The sequence below is a fragment of the Amblyomma maculatum genome, chromosome 3 (assembly GCF_055883805.1).
Source record: "Amblyomma maculatum isolate TAMU_Amacu chromosome 3, ASM5588380v1, whole genome shotgun sequence".
Taxonomy (NCBI): domain Eukaryota; kingdom Metazoa; phylum Arthropoda; class Arachnida; order Ixodida; family Ixodidae; genus Amblyomma; species Amblyomma maculatum.
This window is the reverse complement of record NC_139346.1, coordinates 24,519,586-24,542,989: the sequence shown is the minus strand read 5'-3', so window position 1 is coordinate 24,542,989 and position 23,404 is coordinate 24,519,586. Positions and strand designations below refer to the sequence as shown.

Genomic DNA, 23,404 nt, shown 5'->3' with positions numbered 1-23,404 from the left:
TTAGCTCTCCGTAGACAAGCACATCCGTGTCAGTGTTGAGGAAATCGTCCAGCTCGATATTGCCAGGGATGTTTCCTGCATCCTGGAGGGACTTCCAGGCCGTACTGATCCCCTCGACGATGATGGAGCATCATCTTCTGCGGCTGTAGCTATGCTGGTCCCCTCCTGCTCATCAAACCCAGCGTGCTGGAATCAGTTGTACATCAAGGTGGACTGGGTCACATTCCACGCAGCAGCCATCACCCGAAGAGCCATGAATAGGTCCACCTTTGTCTCCCTGCCAGTTTCGAGGTTCAAGAGAATCCACTGAATCAGCCTCTCTCGATAAGCGCACTTCACACTTCAGATGATGCCTTGATCTAGCGGCTGCAGTTCGGTGGGAAAAATCGCTCTTTGACACTTGACAATTTGACGTCGTCAGTGCGGTGGGCAGAACAATTGTCCAAGAGCAAACAAACCTTTGGGTTCTGCCTGCTCATGTCGCGGTGAAATGCTGTAAGCCAGTCCACAAATACGGCACGGGTCATCCACGACCACCCGTTAGCGACTTACTTGACAGGAAGGCTTCTGTTTCCCTTGAAGCAGCGCGGTTTGGCACTTTTGCCAATAACTAATGGGGGACGCTTGTTCGATCCATCCATGTTTGTGCACAGCAGCACAGTCACCCTTTTCTTGCTGTGCTTGCCACCCTGGCAACGCTGCCCTTTAAAATCTAGCATCCTCACTGGTCGCATCTCATAAAAGAGGCCCGTCTTGTCCGCGCTGTAAGTATCGGACGGCACGTAGCCGCTCATAATACCAGCCACGTTGTCTACCACCCATTTCGATGCGCCATCAGTGTCCGTGGAACTTGCTTCACTGCACAAAACTTTTCCCACGATGTTGTTGAAGCGATTGAGCCAACCTGTTCTGGCCTTAAAGTCATCCAGGCCTAGCAAACAGGCATAATTGAGGGCCTTCTGCTGAACAATGCTTCCGCTAAGCGGGATGTTCTTGGCTCGTGTTTCGATGAACCAGGTGTGCAGCCTTATCAAGCTCCTGGTATGTTGGCTGCGTCACCTCCTTGTGTTGAGCTGAAGTGCCCGACGCAAGTGCCTTGCAGATGCTTTCTTTACTCTTCAGTATCGTTGACAACGAACTCGGCGCGATACCGAAATCTGCAGCAATATTCGCCTTCTTCCTGCTCTCTGCTTCGGCGATAATACGCGCTTTTTCTTCTAGCGAAAGAAACTTCCGCTTCTTTGCTGGAGGTGACATCCTAGGAAGTTAGCAGCTACTAGCAGGGGCGAGACGAGACCACTCTGAACGATGCACTAACGAACGACAAGGACACACAAAGAACAAAAATGGTGATGCGGAGTGGGTTTCTTCCTGCAGCGCTTTTCAGCCCGCCTTGCGTTTTTCTTTTTTTTTTTTCTTCGACAGGGCACGAAGTTCCGCCCACCAGTCCTCAGCCTGCCTGAAACGCGCTCGGTTCTTAGCATACGATGCCGCCGAAGACACTAGCAGATGACGTCATATGTATGCGCTGGCACATTTTACATGCGTTTTCGAGCAACCCCTCTTCGCTTGGAGGCCGCGAATGCTTGCCAACCAACACCGCTCGCACATGATCATTACGTGCTTTCCTGCTTGGCAGGAAACCACGAGCACGGTGACCGCGAGCTGCATCAATCGAAGAAGCCCAGCAAAGGCAAGGACGGACTCATTCTTTTACACGGAAAAAGGAGTTAGCCGCTGAGCGGGGCGGGACTTCACTTCAAATATCACGTGGGCATCTGAAGGAGAAAAAAAGGCGCAAGGAGGATGTGCAGTGTGGGGCACCCCCTCTCCTCTAGTGGTCTGCGATGCAAAAAAAAAATAAACGGCGAGAACGAGAAAGTCTCTATCCAGCACCCACCTTCTGAAGAAAGACAAGACGGAGGGGCCACTCACCCACGAAAATTTACAAAAAAACATTCGTAGAAGTGAACATGTACTCGCAAAGTACTTAGTTTTTGAAGAAAAATTCGATAAATTCAATTCATTAAGTCCTACTGGGGTTTCACGGGGAAGGCAAAATACTTCGTTGTGGTGAAACTTTCATTGAAGCGGCATTCATTGTACCGGGATTCAATTGTACTGAATCTTATGGAATACCTGAGTGTATGTTTGTGAAAGTAGAAGCTGAATCATTGACTTGAAAGCACTGCTTCTGTAAAGGCAACTATGCTTGCATCCATTTAAGTGAAGCATTCTCCTTTAGAATAGGTTGTAGTTAGAAGTGAGAGGTGTTGTCAAATGCTTTTTCGAAATCGAGGAATACAGTTGAACCCGGATATATCGAATTTTGGTTATATTGAACTCATGGAATATCCCCTTGAAAATCCCATGTAAACGTATAGGAAAGCCGTGTCATATATCAAACTCAATTTCACCAGTAGTTTGATATATCGAACTCCACACCATGCACTGGAAAGTGTGCCTTCCCCAAAGAAGATCGCATCACCCTCAGCCGTTTGCTGCGTGACGTTTTCAAGCCACGCGCGGAAGGAATGAGAGAAAACAGTCCGGCGACGGCTGGTCTAGGGCAGCGCCGCGGCTATTCGCCAAAGGCGCGTGCATCTGCGGTTATCATTTCCCGCGCGCCAGCACGTGATGTTTGCAAGCCACGTGCATGAATGAACCAGTAGTAACGAGAGTGGAAAAACGCGATAGAGCGAAGCGCAAGGGTGTGTCCATCTTATGCCGAGCTATCTCTCTCCTTCCTCTTTCCCGGCCTTCGTTCGCAGTAGCACCCGCTACGCATGCTCCAAGCCAGCTCAGCCCGTTTTCAGACAGAATGTCTGATGCTTTCTCCAGCGTGTGTTACGAACCCTCTGCCCGCGGTGGCTGACATGGCTATGGCGCCTGCAGACGTTAAGAAGCGGCAGATCTCTCTCTTTTTTTTTTTTTGCGAGAGCCGTTTATTCTTATTGTTGTGCTGTACGTAGTGTAAGATATGGCGGCTGCGGACGTTAAGAACCAGCAGTTTTTTTGTTTTGTTCTTTTGCGAGACTAGTTTATCCTTGCATGTATGAATCAAGGAAAGCACACGGTCACTTGCGATCATGACACCGGCTTTTAGCATTTTTCGCTTCAAACAGCATTTAGCTATCGCGCTTTCCAATGATTTTTGTGGCAGTGGACTACGACCGCCCCGTGCACGGAGTGATAAATCGAACCAGGCTTATGCAATCAAGCCATCACTGGCACTCTGCCAAGTTTGCTCCCTGCCACCCCAGGAGCTATCAAAAGATAAACACGCTGTGACGTTATTGCTGCTCAGCATCTTGACACGCTGCAAGAAATGAGCTGTGTATGAGACGACCGAAACGGAGTGGCGCGTGCCATCGGCATGCAAGCAAAAACGCTCGCGATTTCTGCCGCGGCGACACAGAAACCTTGTTTTGAGCTGCCGCGGTATCTCCAGCGGCGAGAGGGATGCAGTTCCCACAAGTTGGAAATTGTTCGCTGTGTCACTGCCGCTCTTCGCTGAGATCGCTCAATCGCTTGCATGTGAGCGAGCTGGCCTTAATGTTTTTTGTTTTTTTTTCCAAAATTCTCGGGTGCAAAAGTTGAGGGTGGTTCATTATGGGAGTGGGTTGATTACGCGACAAATACGATATCGTCTTTTCGCATCGAAAGTGCCTTCACAAGCCGATTTCTGTATATCGAAGTATCGATATATCGAACTATTTCGTGATCCCCTTCGAGTTCGATATATCCAGGTTCCACTGTATTACGTCCACTTGGCTTTGCTTATCTACAGCTGCTAAGTCATTAACTATTACTATGAGCCGAGTTATGGTCAAAAACCCTTACTTAAACTTATGTTGTCTTGCATCAACTAATGCTTTTCCATTCCGAAAGGCGAATACAGTGAAATCTTGTTACTGCGAACACCATATTAACGAATTTTTTAAGAATCCTTAGCAGATTTTTTATGTTTTCAATGTAAAACTATTTCAGAATTACGAATTTCAATATAGGGTATATTTCAGAATAACTTACATATTTTATTTTTTCTTCTATAATCTAGGAACTTCAGTGTTACGAATCCGGCTAAAATTAACAGCGTCGTAGCTCGCAACTCTCGCGTGAAACAGAAACGGCTGTTTCTGTGTGTATGGTCCGTGGGTTGTAGCCATTATCATCAGCATATCTAGCGCCAGCTCCTAGTGCCACCACAAAGCTGTGGTCTATTATATAGTAGCCAGCAGGCCTAGCTGCCTGCCTTTTTTTCTTCCTGTCTTGTGTGTCGTTCGCCGATCAGTCATTTGCGCCATTCGCGCGTGCGGGACTGTATTAAGGCCTTTAATAGCTTATACTGTCGTCCGTTCGCAGAGGGCGTCACACCTTCGGCAGCGACCCAAAAAATGGCCATAAACATTTACTAGCTTTCAGTTTCTAATTACTAGACTAACCACAACCCTTCTATATGTGGTTAGTCTGTATGAAGGGCAAGAGGCCACAGTCAGACCTGGGCATGGTCTTACTGATTGGTTTCCGATTGAGAAAGGAGTGAGACAAGGCTGCATACTGTCGCCCTGCCTATTTAACCTATATGCTGAGGAAGGTCGGTCTGGGTGAGTTTTCAGCTGGAGTGAAGATTGCTGGAAAACATAACAACCTTAGATTTGCGGAATACCACTTTAATGGCAGAAAGTGAAGTGGAACTCAAGAGACTTCTGATGCACGTACAAGAAGAGAGTGAGAAGTTTGGGCTTAAAATGAACATTAAAAAGACAAAGATCATGGCGTCTTGCCCTATCAAGTCCTGGAGTATCAAGGGACACGAAGTGGAAGCTGTGGCAGATTTTCTCTTCTTGGGCTTCAAGATTACACCGGATGGAGACTGCAGCCATGAAATTAGGAGACGACTGCTTCTGGGAAAGAGAGCTATGGCTAGCCTTGACCGCCTAGTAAAGAGCAGAGATATTAGACTGCCAACCAAGATCCGTATAACTCGTGATGTATGGATGCGAGAGTTAGACTGTGAAGAAGGCTGTGAAGAAGGCTGACTGCCGAAGAATGGATGCGTTTGAATTGTGGTGCTGGCAGAGACTCTTGAGAGTTTCTTGGACTGCCAGAAGATCAAATCAGTCGATATTGTCGACCATAAACCCTGACTGCTCATTGGAGGGTCAAATTCTAAAGTTAAAGCTCAGCTACTTTGGTAATCTGATGAGAAGAGAGGAGTCGCTGAAGAAGGATTTGATTTTGGGAAAGGTTGAGGGTCACCGGAGAAGGGGTAGTCAGCGAACGCGATGGTTAGATGGCATCCTCGAGGCTCTGCAGATGAAGTTATGTGATGTTAGGAAGATAGTGAGAGACCGGAAAGCGTGGCGTGATATGGTCCATAGTGTCACGAAGAGTCTGACACGACTGAACGATTGAACTGAACTGAGTTAGCACCAGTTGGGTGCTATTTAACACTAATTAGTTAGCCCTAATTTGCACTAAGTACACTAATTAGTTTGTAATGATTGGACATTAGTTAACACTAATTTGTTCGTTCGTTATATCGCGATTTCACTGTATGTGTTTGAATATTATGTGTTCAGTTGGCCTGTATAACAGGAGCAGGGGAAGATCTTTTTTTGTTAGTATGGGAACAACTTTTGTGCACTCCCTTTCTGCTAATATTTACGCTCTTGACAGTGATTTCTTGAATATTGAAGTTATATATTTTGAGCACCACTTGGTATACTGGGAAAGAAATGCATTTGGAATTCCATCAGCTCCAGGTGATTTTCTGGCTTCTAGGTTGAGTAAAAACTCTGATACACCTTACTGAGTAATGATGACATCCCCAATTGGCAGAATGTGTTCATAGCCTGGGAAGTGTAGGCTGATATTGCCACTATGTGTAAACACTGAGCAGAAGTACTGGCGGAGAGCATCTGCAACTTCTGCGTTGTCAGTTATAAAAGTATTGTTGATAGAGTTTGGATGCAACTTTCATTTTCAGCGATAAGTGCTGCCTGAATTTTCCCAGGAATGACATGAGAACGTTGTTGAAGGGAAAGATTTATTGAGCTAGCTGCGGCGCATTTCACATATTCTGCTGTATAACCTTCAGTTGAGTGCCTCACGGCACGCGGCCTGCTTACCTCCCGATTCTTTTTCACATGTGGGGTGCATGAAGCAGGCACGCTCCATTCTTCATCAGCTGCTGCTTCGCTTCTTCTACATTGCACCCACCTCTTCTTCACACACCTGGCGAACTTCATTCATACCGGTACATATTGCTGGTCTCCTCAGAGCGCTGTGCATGATATCATTACTTAGCTATCGGCCTCACTGTGTATGTGCGGTGCTCTTCAGCTGCAGCAGGGAACATAAAATCTGGTGCAACAAAACAGAAATAGAAACCCAGTCATCTTTGATGTTGTCACTGTTTCAGACAACTAGTATGCATCCAATAATTCTGACTCAATGAACTTCTGATCGACAATTGATTAAGGTTTTTAGATTTGCAAATTTATTTCTTATCATGTCAGGTTTGCTATGTATTCCAACCTAGAGCTAGCAAGCACATCCTTTCCTTTGTCTGCTCATTCTATGTTTATTAAAAGCAGCATCATTCAATCCTGTCTAACAAATGCACTTAATAGTCATGTGTGCATCGCCTGTAATGCAGCTTTAATAGTCGGGTCAGCTGCCTCAATTAGACACTTTATACTCACCGCGTCGTCACTTCAGCAGCAGAAGAAATGCTCACAAAGCTAAAGAATCCTGTCAAGGTAAAACAAGGTCAAGCAGGCACTTCCAGAGCAAGGTTCGCTGTTATTCCATATTGTCACGATGTTGGTCACTGGGGCTAGCTTAAGAGCCGGTACGGGCGGAATTCCACGATCCGAATTCTAGGTATCTCCTGCGAGTGCGGAGCCAATTCACTTCGTCTTTCGCTCCGAGCGCCACTTCAACGTCTGTCGCTCCGAGCGCACCCTGGCATTCCTCCCTCCTTAAGCGTGACACACATGGCACACGTGCACACAGATGGACAAAAGTAAACGGAAAAAAAAAGTTTGCAGTTGCCGTTTTTCAGTTACTGCGCAAAATACAGCTTCATGCATAGGACATGAACTGTCTCTGGACGAGGTAGCCGACGGCCTCTCTGCTCTGGGCCATCTGGGAGCACCTCATAGTTAACGTCGCTGAGGCGTCGCAAGATTTTATATGGTCCGAAGTAACGACAAATCAGCTTTTCTGATAAGCTGCGGCGTCGAACAAGAGTCCACACCCACATCTGGTCCCCGGTGTTGTAAGAAGCTTGTTTGTGGCGGAGGTTGTACCGGCGTGAATCCTTGTCCTGTTGCTGGGTGATGTGGACGCGTGCTAGTTGGTGTGCTTGCTCAGCATCTTGGGCAAAGTGCTCGGTGTTGGTAGAAAGCTCGCTATCTGTTTCGCGAGGGAGCGTTGCGTCCAGCATCGTCCGAACCTCCCTGCCTTAAACTAGGCGAAACGGCGTGAAGCGTGTCGTTTCTTGGACTGTCGTATTGTACGCGAATGTCACATAACATTGCAATAAAACGTTCCAATAGATTAAAATACTTAGGTGTTACGATTTCTCATGATTTGAACTGGAGTGATCATGCACAGAATATTTGTGGGGCAGCCCAACGAAAGCTTGGATTCCTACGGCGAAAGTTAAGAGATGCGCCACCGGCTGTCAAACTAAAAGCTTATAAATTATTGGTAAGGCCAAGTCTGGAATACGCGAGCATAATTTGGGATCCAAACCAGAAATATCTCATAGATAAGCTTGAATGGATTCAGAGATTAGCAGTGAGGTTCGTGTTTTCTCGCTATCGAAGAACACAGTCCGCAACCAAACTTATTTCACTTGCTGAGCTACAAACCTTGGCTATTCGTAGAAAAATTGCTAGGCTCAAGTTCCTTCATCAACTTTATAACAATAAACTCAATTTGGATTCCGGCTTGTACTTGCGGCTGCCCGGGAGACTGTCATCTCGCACTAATCATTCCTTTGCAGTGATGTCGTATGTGCCAAGAGTTGATGTATTTAAATTTTCATTTCTGCCTAAAACAATCATTGAATGGAACAACCTTGACCGAAGCGTATTTGAAAAAACTTGTTCTTTAGAAACTTTTGAGAAAGAGTTGGAAATTTGTTGTGCCGCTTAAATGTACATTGCCCACCCTGTAACAGCCCGGAAGGGCTAACAGTACTTGCAAATAAATAAATAAATAAATATGGTAGGATAGCATCCCAAGTCTTGTGCTGGGCGTCGACATATATCGCCAGCATGTCCGCAATGGTCTTATTAAGCCTTTCCGTCAGCCCGTTGGTCTGCAGATGGTAAGCAGCAGCTTTTCGATGCGCCGTACCGCTGAGATAAAAAACTTCGGCCATCATTTGTGAAGTAAAGGCAGTCCCTCTGTCAGTAATAATACAGGTCGGAGCACCGTGCCGCAGCATGATCTGGTGTACAAAGAAATGGGCAACTTCAGATGCTGTACCACTAGGTAACGCTTTGGTCTCGGCATAGCGAGCCAGATAATCTATGACGATATTATCCAACGGTTGCCACCAGCGGATCGAGGGAAAGGACCGAGAAGGTCCATGCCGACTTGATCAAACAGTGCGCGTGGTGGTATTATGGGCACGAGGAGGCCTGCAGGCTTTGATTGCGGAACCTTCCGACGCTGACATTGCCGACAGCTCTTGACATAGCGTTTAACAACAGTGGCAAGGTTGGGCCAGTAGACTGTCTTTCGTATTCTAGCAAGTGTGCGAGAATAACCCAAGTGGCCAGAAGTTGGTTCATCGTGGCACGCGGAAAGGATTTCCTCTCGTAGAACTGCGGGTACCACGAGGAGGTAGGTTCTCGACTCGGATCTAGAGCTGTACTTATACAGCACACCACTTCTCAGGCAGAAAGTTGAGAGGCTCTGAGAAAAGCACTTAGGTATTGTGGCTGGCTGACCTTCTAAATAATCGATCAGGGCTCGTAACTCTGAATCAGCACGCTGCTGATGAGACATATTTGAAGCATCAACAGCTCCGAGAAAACTGCCAGAGTCACCCGTGTGTGGTGAGGCGAGCTCGACGGGCGCACGAGAGAGCGCGTCAGCATCTTCATGCTTATGTCCGGACTTATAGACTATAGTGAGGCCGAACCCCTGTAGGCGAAGGCTTCATCGTGCCAGGCAGCCACATGGGACACGCAGGTTGGCCAGCTGACACAAGGAATGGTGGTCAGTGACCACTTTAAATGGGCGACCATAAAGGTAGGGGCGAAATTTTGCAGCAGCCCAAATAATGGCGAGGCATTCCTTTTCAATAGTTGAATCGTTCATCTCGGCGCGGGATAAAGTACGGCTGGCATAGGCGATGACTCGTTCCACACCCTCTTGACGTTGCACGAGAACGGCCCCAAGGCCAATGTTACTGGCGTCGGTGTGGATTTCTGTCTCACCGTACTCATCGAAATGGGCTAGAACAGGCGGCGATTGGAGACGGAGACGCAGCTCGGCAAAAGCAGCTTCTTGCTCGTGACTCCAAACAACAGGGGTGTCTCCCCGGGTGAGCCGAGTCAGCGGTTCAGCAAGATCAGCGAAGTTATAAAACACGCCGATAATAGCTGCACAAGCCGAGAAATCTGCAAACAGCTTTCTTGTCACGTGGAATTGGAAATTCCGCAACAACAGTAAGCTTGTCAGGGTCGGGCTTAACGCCGGCAGCGCTTACGACATGACCGAGGAATTTAAGCTCTCGGTAGCCAAAGTGACATTTCTGTAGCTTAAGTGTCAAGTTAGCGGATCGAAGGGCTTCGAGTACTGACCGCAGGCGCTTAAGATGTTGTGCAAACGATTCTGCGAAGACCACCACGTCATCTAGGTAGACTAGGCAACACTGCCATTTAAGCCCGGCGAGGACAGTGTCCATCATCCGCTGAAATGTGGCCGGCGCGGAACAAATTTCGAAAGGTAGAACTTTAAATTCGTAAAGGCCGTCGGGTGTGATATAGGCCGTCTTCTCACGATCTCGCTCATCTACCTCAATCTGCCAGTAGCCACTTTTTAGATCGATTGACGAAAAGTACTTTGCACACCGAAGGCGGTCGAGAGAGTTGTCAATCTGCGGCAAGGGGTAAACATCCTTCTTGGTTACGGCGTTCAGCTTGCGGTAATCGACGCAAAAACATAACGTGCCGTCTTTCTTTTTAACTAGAATGACCGGGGAGGACCATGGGCTATTTGAAGGCTGTATAACATCATCTTCGAGCATTTATTTAACTTGTGACTTAATAACTTCGCGCTCGGTCGAAGAGACGCGGTCGGAGTGCTGATGGATTGGGCGCACATCATCGAACGTCATGATCTGGTGCTTGGCAATGGGAATCTGATGCACATTTGACGATGATGCAAAACTCTCTGAATTCGAGTAACAACGAAAACAGCTGTTCACGCTGGCTCACCGATAGCTCTGAGCTAATATCGAGGTTTTCGAGGGATGTGGGCGGTGGCACGGTTTCTGTGGACAAGCACTCAGACACTTCAGATATGCGTTCCGCGAAAGCTACGGAAGTGTTCCGAAAAAGGTGTCGATACTCGTGCGAAAAATGGGTAACAAGTACCTTGGACTGACCACAGTTAAGATGGATCAAACTGCGAGCCACGCAGACTCCCTGCGTCAACAGTAACGAGACGTTAGTTTCGGCTATTGCGTCACCATCGTGAAGTGCATTGCATTTGACATTAACGAAGGTGCTGGTTCGGGGTGGCAGCGTGACACTGTCCTCATAAACTTGAAGCACATTGATTGGTCGCTGTGTACTGCTGAGGGCCACTGGTTTCTCAGTAGAAAACGAGACCTTAAAATCCTGGAAGAAAATCTACGCCCAGAATTAGGTCACGTGAGCAGCTTTTCAGAACGAGGCAGCTTACCACAAATGTCGACTCTTGAATTTGAACCCTGGCCGTGCACATGCCTAAAGGAGTAACCAGATGACCACCCGCAGTGCGAACGTGTGTGCCAGCCCACGGAGTCTAAACCTTCTTGAGAATTGCGGCAAACTGGCTGCTCAAAATAGAATAATCAGTGCCAGTATCCAACAAAGCTCGAACATGGCGACCATCCAGTATTACTGGTATGTCCAACAAAAGCTGCTCGCGAATATCAGGCTTCTGAGTGTTTGAGTGCTCTGCATCGGTGTACGCGGTATGCTTCACCTGCAATTCGTCGTTGTTGCAGGCGCGTTGTTGCGCTGTCCGTTCCACCGGAAATTCGTCGGGGTTGCGGGTGCATTGTTGCGTCATCTCTTTCACCGACAATTCGTCGTTGTTGTTGGTGCGTCGTCGGTTCCACTGGCAATTCGTCGTCATGGTGGTGTTGAGGTAGCGTTATAATGCGGACTTTTCCAATGCCGATGCGTAGTCTTTCCGTGTCCGCGTCGATGGGGGGTCTCCCGCGCAGCGATGTTCAGCGAGCCTACCCCCGAAGGTCGCTGGTTTCAGTTTTCTTGCTGGGGGCTGGACGATCAGCCCTGCGCTGCCCATGAGGACTTGGCAGCAGATGGCGAAGGGCGAGCCCTGGGCGGCGGTGATCGAGATTGCGGCAGACAAGACTGAACGCCACGGCGCTGGCCATTGACGAAATCTTCAACGGCTCGGGGCCGTTCGCCGTAGCGAGGCCACGGAGAATCGGCGGAAAAACCTTCGAGGCCCAGTTGACGGTAGGGACAGCGCCGATAGACATGACGTGGTTCGCCGCAGTGAAAGCATAAAGGCCGTCGGTCGGTTGTACGCCACTCGTCTGCTTTCCGTCTAGACGGCCGGGAATCCGTTACATACTGGATCACGGGGGCTGGTTTTGTCGGTGCAGCTACGTTAGCAGGAATGAGGGTCGGCGACTGGTGTGGAGAGTATTGTAGTACCTCGGCGTATGTGGGACAGTGACACTCAGGTGGCGTAAGAGGAGGAGCAGGGTGAGGTTCACCGCTTGGAAACGGAGGCCAGAGCGCTTGCTGCACTTCGTCGCGGACAACGCTTGCAATAGAGGTAGCGCAGCTTTTTGTCCTCGGACATTGTAGGGTATGCCCGCTTGAAGAGGCGTGTCATGTCTTCGATATATGCCGCGAAGGTTTCGTTAGGCATTTGAACCCGAGATTGGAGAGCGCGTTCGGCCCGTTCGCGGCGATCTGAGCTGCCGTAAGTAGCCGCAAGATGACGCTTGAACTCACTCCAGGAAGACAGCTGCTCTTCATGGTTCTCGAACTATGTCCGAGCGCCATCCTCAAGGCTGAAGTAGACGTTGCGAAGCCGGGCGGCGTCATCCCAGAGGTTGAAGGTAGCTACCCTTTCGTAGTGCTGCAACCAGTCGTCGACGTCTTCATAGGTGTTCCTGTGAAAGGTATTTGGGACGCGGGGGTTCTGAAACGTTACGTAAGTAGGGGTCGCTCCAGGCATTGCGACGACGTCGTGGCTGCCGGTAGTCATGGCCAATGGGGAAAACTCAGGTGGTAGGCCTCGTTGCCTGCGGCTGGTGAGGTGAACAGGCGTTTCCTCGAATATATGACCAGCACTCCTGCTTAGCGGAGGGGTACGGGACATCAGACCTGACCTTCACCAGATTTGTCACGATGTTGGCCACTGGGGCTAGCTTAACTGAGCCGGTACGGGCGAAATTCCACGGTCCGAATTCTAGGTATCTCCTGTAAGTGCGGAGCCGATTCACTTCTTCTTTCGCTCCGAGCGCCACTTCAACATCTTTTGCTGCGAGCGCCCCCTGACAATATATTCATGCCATATCTCAATGTCTGAAAACAATTAGCCGAATGGGCTGTTCTCCGTTTTTTTTTTTTTTTTTTCTGCTAAAAACATCCTTGGGATGATGAGTGCAAAGATGAACGCGGGGCGCCAAAATAATGATCAGGTGTGTGGGAAGAAGCATGCCGAAAAGCATGTGAGCTGCATCCTCTCTCATGTGGCGCTCAATCCTTGCAAAAAGGGCGCCAAAAATACTAGGCAGACATAGAAGAGGACACAGAACACACACATAGGCACAATAACAGCAAATGGTTTAATTCTTGGTGCATGGAATACATGTGGGCAAGTGATAAGCAACCAGAAACTGAATCATTATGCGCAGCATGGAAAACATGGTGAACGCAAATATTAGCATTCTACGCACTTCATCAAAGGTATGCATGCTCCTTTTCCGATAAATGCACTATGGGATCACCGACATGAGATTCGACACATTTCTAACGCCTCTAATATTTCTCTTGTCAGATGATCATCAGGCCTGTTGAGAACATGTGTCCTGTCGAAGTTTGGTGCGCAACTGCGGGTTTCACAATGATCACTTATGTGGGCCGAAAGATGATTTTCACTTTTGTATCTATGCTCATACAACCATACAACCTGCGCTCAATAGATAGGGTGAACAGGACAATGTTTAAACAGCAGGTTGTATGGTTATATGAGCATAGATACAAAAGTGAAAATCATCTTTCGGCCCACATAAGTGATCATTGTGAAACTCGCAGTTGCGCACCAAACTTCGACAGGACACATGTTCTCAACAGGCCTGATGATCATCTGACAAGAGTGAGTGAGTGAAAAAACTTTATTGAGGTCTTTTGGTTAGTCTCGGAGAGTCTTCCTGCAGCCGCTTCTTCGCCACCGTTGGAGACTCCTTAGCACGGGTGGTTCCCTCATTCCAGGGCTCCACTGGTCCTGGCTACCTCGCATGCGTGCTGCACCAATGCCCTTTGGGCAGTGAGCTCGCAGCTGGTTAGCAGGCCCTCCCATTGCTCCGCACTCGGGTTAGTTTGTTTGTGGAAAGTGTAGTGGTGTTTACATTCCCATGTGACGTGGTATAGGGTCGGACTGTCTCCGCACCAGGGGCAGCTATCTCTATACTGTGTGGGAGACATTTTGTTTAGAATGTATAAGTTGTGGAAGGTGCCAGTCTGCAGTCTTCTCCAGCTGGTCGCTTTTTCTTGTGTGAGTCGCTTGTGGGGCGGAGGGTATTGTAACCTGCTGCCTCTGTAGTGATTTAAAATATCTGCGTACGTCGGGTCCACCATCACGGGGTCCACGAGGTCTTCTGTCAGCAAGGCTCGGTGCGTGATTTCGCGAACCAGGCTGTCTGCCCTCATGTTGCCCTCTATGTTGGTGTGCGCCGGTGCCCAGAAAACTACTTGTGTTGCTTTATAGCCCGAGGCTCCTGCGCCGAGGAGAATGCGTAGGGCCTCCCTGCAGATCCTTCCTTGTTGGAACCTTCTGCAGGCTGTCTTGGAGTCTGTTATTATAACCTGTGATTCGTTTCTTCGATAGCCCTCGGCCGCTGCGAGTGCCACAGCTATCTCCTCTCCGTCTACTACCGATCTTCCTCTCGCGGATGCGCAGCTGATCGTGTTGCCTGAGCAGTCAACCACCGCTGCTGCTATCCTCGTGTTGGTGCTGTATCTGTCTCTCGGGTATAGCCCTGCGTCTGTATATACTGTATATGCCTTTTTAGCTAGGTGGTTCTCCACGTATTCTGCTCTTGCCTGTCTTCTGGTCGCGTGTAGGTTGGGATCCATATTTCGTGGTATCGGGCGAATTCTGAGGGTTCGCCGGATTTCGTCTGGAATGTTTTCGTTTGGGTCTGGCGTGTTTTCCGCCTGGTAGCCTAGTCTTCTCAGTAGTCTTCTGCCTGTTTCCGTGAGTTCTAGCCTTTCTAGCTGTGCTTCCAGTTGGGCCGTCGCCAGCTCCTCAAAGGTGTTGTGAACTCCCAGTTCTAGTAGCTTGTTGTTTGGGGTGTTTCTTGGTAGGTTTAGGGCCGTTTTGTAGGCTTTCCTTATCAGAGCTTCGGCCTGTTCTTTTTCTTTCTTGATTGCCGGGTGGTAGGGAAGGGAGTATGTCACCCTGCTGACTACCAGGCTTCTGACTAGTTTAAGGGTGTCGTCTTCCATGCCTTCTATTGGAGACTCTTTTAATCATTCTGCTGACTTGTTCGGTTGATTTTTGCAGTAGGCTGATCGTGTGGCTGCACTTTCCGCTACTCTGCAGCCACATGCCTAATATCCTTATGACGTTTTTTTCCAGTATGTTTTGGCCTTCGAGCTTGATTTCCAGGTTTGCCTTCGTAGGTTTCTTCACCACCCTGAGTAGCTCCGACTTGTCTGTTGAACACGCTAGGCCTCTTGCCCTTACGTATTCTTCTACGCATGTTGCGGCTCTCTGTAGGCTTTCCTGCTTCTCTTCTAGCGTGCCCCGGTTGGTCCATACCGTAATGTCGTCCGCATACATGGCATGCTGTATGTCTTCGATTTCTTCCAGTCTTTTGGCCAAGCCGATCATGGCTAGGTTAAAGAGCACGGGCGAGATCACCGACCCCTGTGGGGTTCCCTTGTGGGGGGTGCTGAAAGGCTGACTTCTCACCTCCCCCAGCCCTATGGTGGCTGTTCTGCCTGCTAGAAAGGCTCTTACATAGTTGTGAGTTCTTTCCCCGCAGTTTATATTTTGGAGTCCCTCCATTATGGCCGGGTGGCTGACGTTGTCAAAGGCCCTTTTGATGTCTAGGGCCATGACCACGTTTTCCCCTGTTTTTGGGATGTTGGTTAGGATGTCCTCCTTGAGTTGTAGGAGAACGTCCTGCGTAGATAGCTTAGACCTGAATCCAAACATGCTGTGTGGATAGATTTGCTCTCGTTCCATCCACCGCTGGATTCTTTTCGTAATTATTCTTTCATACAGCTTTCCCAATCATGAGGTAAAGGAGATTGGCCACAGATTCTCGATTTGCAATTTTTTGCCCGGTTTGGGAATCATTACCACCTCTGCATGTTTCCATTCGGCCGGGATTGTGCCCTCAGCCCAGAGTTGGTTGAGGTAGTTTGTCAGCTGGTTTACTGCTCCCTCGCTGAGGTTGCGTATGAGGGAGTTTCGTATCTTATCTCCCTCGGCTGCCGTGTTTTTAGTGAGGGCCCCCATCGCCTCGTGCACTTCTGCCAGCGTGATCGGCCTGTCCATCTCAGGATTCTCTTTGCCCTGATAACTTCCTTTGTATTCTTCTGGGCTTTCTTTCCCGTAACATTTGGCCTTTAGGTCCTCAATCATTTGGTCCTCGGTTCCTTCGTACTGGTGGATTAGTCTTTGTATTGTCTTGTTGCCTTCGGTCCTCGTTTTTCCCGGATCCATCATGGCTTTCAGGATACGCCATGTCTTAGCCGTGCTCAGTGTGCCGTTTAGCGAGTTGCTGAATTCCTGCCAGTTTTGCCTTGCTAGTTGTGTGGCATATTCTTCTGCCTTGGCTGTGATTTCTGCAATCTTTTTCTTTAGCTTTCTGTTTAGCTTTTGTTTCCGCCATCGCTTGGTGAGACTGCGCCTTGCCTCCCATAGCCTAAGCAGGCGCTTGTCCACCTCTGGTGCTCGCTCGGTTCTGTCTACCTCCTTCGTATACGTTTCCTGTATTTGTTTGAGCTGCTGGCACCATTCTTGGATGCTCGTAATCTGTCCTGTTAGGTCCCTGCTCCCTTGTCTGAATGCGTCCCAGTCTGTGAGGCGGGCTTTCCCAAGCTTCCGTCTGGTGGACTCTGCCGTCATTGTTAGCTGGACTATGTAGTGGTCGCTTGCTAGATTCTCTAGGGTGTTTTCTCACTCTGTTTGATTTGTACCCTTTACGAAAGTGAGGTCTGGACTTGTGTCTGCGCTTACGCTGTTGCCCGTTCTTGTGGGTTGGTCTTCGTCCGTTACTAGTTCGAAGCCCTGGCCTGCCGCAGTGTCCCAGATGCTTTGGCCTTTTCGGTCAGACGTTGGGTATCCCCAGTTTGGACTTTTGGCATTAAAGTCTCCCGCTATCACAAGGGCGTTTGTTTTGGCTAATTTGTTTACTTCGGTAAACAACCTTCCAAAATCGCCGTCCTTTTGTCTCGGGGGGGCTGTATAGGTTTACTATGAAGGTGCTTTTTGCCCCAAATTTCTTCTTTGGAATTATTTCGGTGATTACATGTTCTATATTCGTTCCGTCGATCTCTTTGTGTGCTATGGTGGCTATTTTGCTGCTGATGAGGGTTGCGGCTCTTTTCCCGCCTTCCTGGCAAGTGTATCCCTTTAATGTGCGTGTGCTGTTGGTTTCTTGGAGCAGGATTATGTCTGGCTGTTTCCCCCTGGAGTTTATGTACTGCTGCAGGAGGCCCTGTTTTTTCCTGTACCCCCTGCAGTTCCACTGCCAAATATTTAGTTGCTGTTGTCTTGCCATGATGGGTTTGCATTGTTGTTTGCCCCTTGGTTTTCTGTTGCGCCAAAGCGTCTTTCGCTAAATAGTCTGTCTCTAGCCTCGTGGATAGGTCTGTTGTTTTGATTCTTGACGTAGCTGCGGAAGCTCTGGTCTTGCATAGCTAGTCTCTGCTGGAATTCCCGCATTTGTTTCTGTACTGTCATCATAAAGCTTTTCATTTCGTCCCATTTTTGGTCCTCCGTTTGCTTCTGCTTCTCCTCGACCGGTTGTGGAGGAGGGGGAGAGGTTGGTCTAATATTGCTTGCCTCGTTTCTGCCCTGTTGCTGCCATTGTAGTTCTTTGATGAGTTCGTCTAGTTTCCGTTTAATCTGTTTAGTTTCCTCTCGACTTTTCTTTAGCTCCTCCCTCAGAGCCTTATTTTCTTCTTCTAGCTTTTTCTCCCTGCTTAAGGGTGTATTTATATCCGTGTATGTGTTTGAGTGCGGATTAAACGATTTAGGAGGACCCGCTCCCCAGCTTACCTTGACTCCGCTACTCTTCTTCTGCTGTTGTTTCGGCCCGGGGCCCCCGAGCTTCTCCAGTGGCGGGTAGGACTCGTCTCGCCGTCCGTCCCGGCTCTTGCTTCTCTCACGGCTCGGGCTTCTCGAATTGTTCCGTGGTTGGCTGGCCTCTTCATTCCCAAACCATATTGGTCGTCGGTTTCTTCTGCCGCTCCTACTTCTTCCCCGTCCTAGCGACTGCTGTTGCTGGCTTCTGAATGCGGGTCGCCCTCTCAGCTCCGCCGCTGGCTTCAGTCTTTGCTTGCATTCCTTGGTGCCTGTTTGGTGGTCTCCGCCGCAAATCAGGCATTTCGGGGTGCATCGGTGTTCTTGGGTTGGGTTCTGCTATCCGCATTGCTTGCAGGCCTTACTGTCCGGGGTCGGGCAGACGTCGGATCTATGGCCTTGCTTGCAGCATATGTGGCAGAACTGGCGGGTGGGAAAGTATGGGTGGCACCACATCTCCCCTCCGTAGTATAAGACTTGTCTGGGTTTAATGTGGCCGTCGAAGGTGATTACCGCCGTGCTTGTCTTGCCTAGCATGCGAGCGCTGTGAATCTTGACTCCCTGGGTACGTACCCTTAAATTGGCTTTCAGCTCTTCGGGCGTTGTTTCGGGCTCGATGCCGTGGATCACCCCTCGTATTGTGTCTTCCGGCGCCGCCACGTGTGCGTTAACCTCGTAGGATTTCCCGCCGAAAATGAGATTGGATATGCGCCTCACTTGCTGGGCCGCCTCTTCGTTGTCGGTGCTCACGATGATTATATTGGAGCCGTTGCGTAGTCTGATAATTAGGTCTTCCCCCTTGCACCTCGAACCGGTCGCCGCGACTACCGCCCGAGCCACTTGGTGGGTCTGTTGGTTTCTAACGATGAGGCCTTTAGGTCTCAAAATAATCTTCAAAATCTGACAAGAGAAATATTAGAGGCGTTAGAAATGTGTCGAATCTCATGTCGGTGATCCCATAGTGCATTTATCGGAAAAGGAGCATGCATACCTTTGATGCAGTGCGTAGAATGCTAATATTTGCGTTCATCATGTTTTCCATGCTGCGCATAATGATTCAGTTTCTGGTTGCTTATCACTTGCCCGCATGTATTCCACGCACCAAGAATTAAACCATTTGCTGTTATTGTGCCTATGTGTGTGTTCTGTGTCCTCTTCTATGTCTGCCTAGTATTTTTGGCGCCCTTTTTGCAAGGATTTTGAAACTGAAATATTTTGCCTCTTCTCTGCTAAGCAGTTGCTAGGAAAGGAAAAACTGTTTTACATGCAGGCAGATAGCTATGGAACGAAAAATGGTAGGGGTAACATTAAGAGATAGAAAGCGTGCAGAGTGGGTCAGAGAAATAACTCAAGTTACCGACATTCTAGTAGAAATTAAGAAGAAATGGACATGGGCAGGACATGTAGGGCGAAGAGAGGATAACCGATGGTCGTTGAGGGTAACAAACTGGATTCCAAGGGAAGGAAAGCGTAGCAGGGGGCGGCAGAATGTTAGGTGGGCGGATGAGATTAAGAAGTTCGCAGGGGTCAAGTGGATGCAGCTAGCACAGAACCGGGTTAAGTAGAGAAATATGGGAGAGGCCTTCGCCTTGCAGTAGGTATAATCAGGCTGATGATGAGATAGCACAAGCGCTGCGAGAACACTCTGGCTGGACAAAACAACAGTTTTGACAGAATATATTTCTTACTAACCTACATGAATAACATGAATGTGTTGGTCATAGCCCTCTTAAACGACCAGCTGACCTGCCCACTGAACCCCGACATCGAAGATTTTCAGTGTCATACAGTATTCCATACGCTTTCGAAAAGCATCATGGGGGCTTCAAGTTTTTGCATGTTCCTTTTGTAGGGCCTTTATTGAATGTGCTGGGCAACTAAAAACTATCATAATTTAACATAATCATAAAACTGCAGGCAAGAAATGTATTCAAAATTACCAGCCTCTTTGTAGTAATTTGCAAACATATATTTAGTTTTGTAATAAAGGAGTAATCGCTCACAAGCATCCACCAAAAACAGCCATACGGCTACAAAAGAAAGTGTTGCAGCCTTCTCAAAAACTGTAATTAAATAAAAAAAGAAAAGTCTTCTCTGCCCTGGAGAATTTGCCAATATAATTAGTTTTACTTACAAACAACTAATAAACATTGAACATAGCTTTAAGCGAGGATGCATGTTTAGTGGTCACATTGTCAGGATCAAGTGACTTGGTGCAAATGATTAATAATTGGAAAGAGGTTGGTGCTTTGCTTATGAACCTTTGTAGTCTGTAATTAGCTCTCACATAATTATTTACTCCATAAATTAGATTTCATAAGAAACAAAATCATGTTGCTGAAATAATAAATCATGAACGCAAAGCACTCGAAGGCATTATCCTGGGTTGTGCAAATTAGTGACTCAGTCCCATGCAGTTCTCTCGAGTCTTGCATTCCCTGCAAATCTGTAAGTGTCCTTCTGTTATATGTTTTTCAAGGCTGCGGTTAATATAATCCCTCTGCTAATATTAAGCTGCAAGCAGATGATTGTGTGCTTTATAAACCATCTTTGATGGTTTATCGTCAAATTTTTTTTAATAACTCTTTTAAAGTTCATTTCCAGAGTGAAGAATAAGGAATGTCTTCTGGCATCAGTAAAACAGTTTGCATGAGAATAATCGAGAATATTTTCCAGGGAAAGATGTGTGCAGGCATTTCCCCTTCCTGGTGCCGATGAAATGCTTATAAACAGGTTATTTACCCCACCATCAATAGTGGGTGCAAGTACTGCATAAGGCTGGGGGAGCAGCTAATTTGCAGTATTATGGCTAATGGGACAAATTGATGCCCGCATATGTTGTGCACCATTGTATAAGAAGATATACTAGATGTTGACACCTATCACGATGGAGAATGCACGTAAATAATGTTTGCACCTCAGTACATGCGCTGACTACAGCAGCGGGAGTGTGGCATGATGATGCTGCAGAACAATGGCCCCTGCCACTTTATGCTGTCTGTGATACAAGTGTCGTGTACCTCCACCGAAAGCAGGACACATCTCTTTGGTTTGTGTCATGTAAGAGTGTCGTGTCCTGCTTTCTGTGGTGTTTCAAGTTGTACCTCCACATAGCCTTCTGGCACGCACGACGCACTCTGCCTGGCCAAGGTTCAGGTGTTATGTGATCCTCTGTTTTCATTGAAAGGCTACAGCTGCAGGATGTGCTGAATTATGGCTTTGGAGTGGTGGCGACCACGGTTTAACTATGTATCAACTCGCCGTTTTACTCAAGTTTTGTGTTTTATGTTTCAAGAGTGCAGCTGAATGGTAGAACACTGTGACCTTATGACATAAGCCTGCAAAGCCGATAGCCCCTCCGACATATGGTGCCATGAGCAGAAGGTTTCCATAGCAAACAAGATCTGATCATTCCGTCGGGTTGGTTGTCAAAAACCAAACAGTTATCGCACCGGGGAAAGGACAAAAGTGTATAATGGAGAGGACAGGCGTAGTGAACTGATAGCTTTCTCCCCCGGCCAATAGCGGTAGACTTGCAGTGCCTTGGCTTGAGCACAACAAGGGACTGCTTTGCAGCACCATGTTCGTTCCCTAATTTCAACTCGAGGTTGCCCCATAGCATACAAAATTTGCATATTTCAAAATTCAATGCTCGAGTTTTACTTCCCAGAGACGTGCAAGCTAGTTCACCTTGGGAGTGGTGTGCAAGCCAATGGCTCCGTGTGTTTCGACTTGTGGCATAGCTACTTTCATGGGCTTTCTTTTTTTTTTTTTTTTGTCTCTCTTCCACCACACTCTACAGTTATTTTTTCCCTCTGTCCTCTGTTAGCACAGTGCTATAATCAACTCGTTAGTCAAGTGTGTAATTAAAAGGCATAGTGGAAACTGTTGTTATTTATGCATGAAGTGTAGCCAAACTAGGCACAGATATGGAACTTTTTCTGGTTGTTTCTGAACTGGGGCTTACTTTAAGCTAGCTAGTCCAGTTGTCGAGCATTTCCGTGGGATATTAAATAATGAAAAATAAAATGCAAAAATTTGTCCACATGTTCACAAAGCCCATTCTGTGTAGTAAAGCTTTAAGTAAATTCTTCTGATACCCACTACTCATGCAGCATGCATATTTCAGAAAAAATGCGTTTTATAAATATAACTTTGAAAAACAGTTGCACGGTACTTAAAAAAAATTGTCAGGTTTATTGCACCAGAGTTCAGGACATTCATTGGACTGTCATTCGCTACAAAAGCTGGAGGGATGGTGAGGAAATCAACCTAAGCTTTTTTTTATCTCTCATAAGCATTTGCTTTTGATCAGAGAAATGGGGTATTTCAAGCAATGCAAGTTCTAATCTTCTGATCCCTGCTCTTCATTCTGACACTAAGAGGATTGTGCTCTGTCGTCATAAACCAGTGTAATTCATGATCTGCCAGGACCATTGGAAGTGCTACTTGCTCACAGTTTTCAGTGTCAGAAAAAAGTCATTTTCTGAATTTGTACATTCTTTATTGAGCTACAATTTTACATAAGGAATTTCTCATCAAGTTGAAAATTTTAACGAAATTGACCTTTTTATTTGCTGTGTCTGCCCCAAATGCTTGAGGCGAGGCGAGCATCACTGGGCTGAGTGCTTCATGGCTCTTATGTTTATTGCACAGTTGTTATTTCCATGACCTGTGTGGTTGGCAAATTCACTCCTGTTGCAGGACATATTGCAGACGCTGCCACAATGACATGATTTTATGCTAAGTATGCCAAGGAATGGGACGATGGTCAGAGAAGGACCGGGTGACCCGTTTTTATTGCCCCTAAACCATGAGATGTGAAGCATATTTCCCAGTCTAGGCAGACTTTTTTCATCTCTGTGGTGGTGTCTTGTGATGCAGTTGTTCCGAGACCCGGTTCACGGGTGGCATCCCTGGCAAAGAGTTTTGAGCAGCTGAATGTGGTCGAGCCCACCACGGTGGCAAGAAGGGCGGCACCTGGTGTTGTTAACCGGCGGTCTTTTCGTGCTACATCCGGTGTCATCCGGCCGCCCGTGGCATCCGTGCGGAGGACGCACTCCGTGTCTGTACAGCAAAAGCCGCTAACAGCTGTGCAGGTGGCCGTGCGCAACCTTGAGGCTCGCTGCACCACACCGACCACCGCGCCCCCCGCGGTTGCCAGGGAGGCCCACCCTGGCCCCGTCCGGGCAAATCACTCTTTCCTCTGGACACGCGACAAACAAGGTGGGTGGTGCCAGCGATTGCTTTGTGGTGGAGGGCCCTTCCATGGCAGTAGGCACAGCCACGTTGTTTCTTGCAGAGCCTCCCTATGGTGGGTCGGTCAGCAGTACTGAGAGTGAAGCCAGCCCTGGCAAGAAGTGAGTGCCACCCTCGTTCTCCTTTGTTCAATTCGGACGTCTGGCGCTGTTTTTTGCTGCATTGAGCTTGCACAGAGGGCTTTTCAGTTTTACAGAAATTGGAGATGGGCTAGATGGTTGGTAGGTTCAGGAAGTAGTATGGCACATTCACAGGAGGAGGACATATGTGACAGGTGCTGGCTTTCATCCTGTTTTGTTTAGTTGTTCAGGCGAACATTATATGCAGAGTGAATCAGACATGCACTGTGAATTCTCGTGCAGTCGAAACTCGCTGTAGT

General features: G+C 47.9%; 1 protein-coding gene across 4 annotated transcripts in view; it reads left to right on the top strand.

Moving 5' to 3' along the window:
- The window catches only part of Exn (Ephexin), a 155,452-nt gene that overhangs the window by 39,879 nt on the left and 92,169 nt on the right, over nt 1-23,404 (top strand). For all 4 annotated transcript variants that reach the window (XM_084597363.1, XM_084597364.1, XM_084597366.1 and 1 more), the window contains 2 exons: nt 22,651-22,992; nt 23,069-23,126. In XM_084597363.1, coding sequence (XP_084453489.1) covers nt 22,651-22,992; nt 23,069-23,126 — 400 coding nt within the window. The remainder of the gene's footprint in view (nt 1-22,650; nt 22,993-23,068; nt 23,127-23,404) is intronic.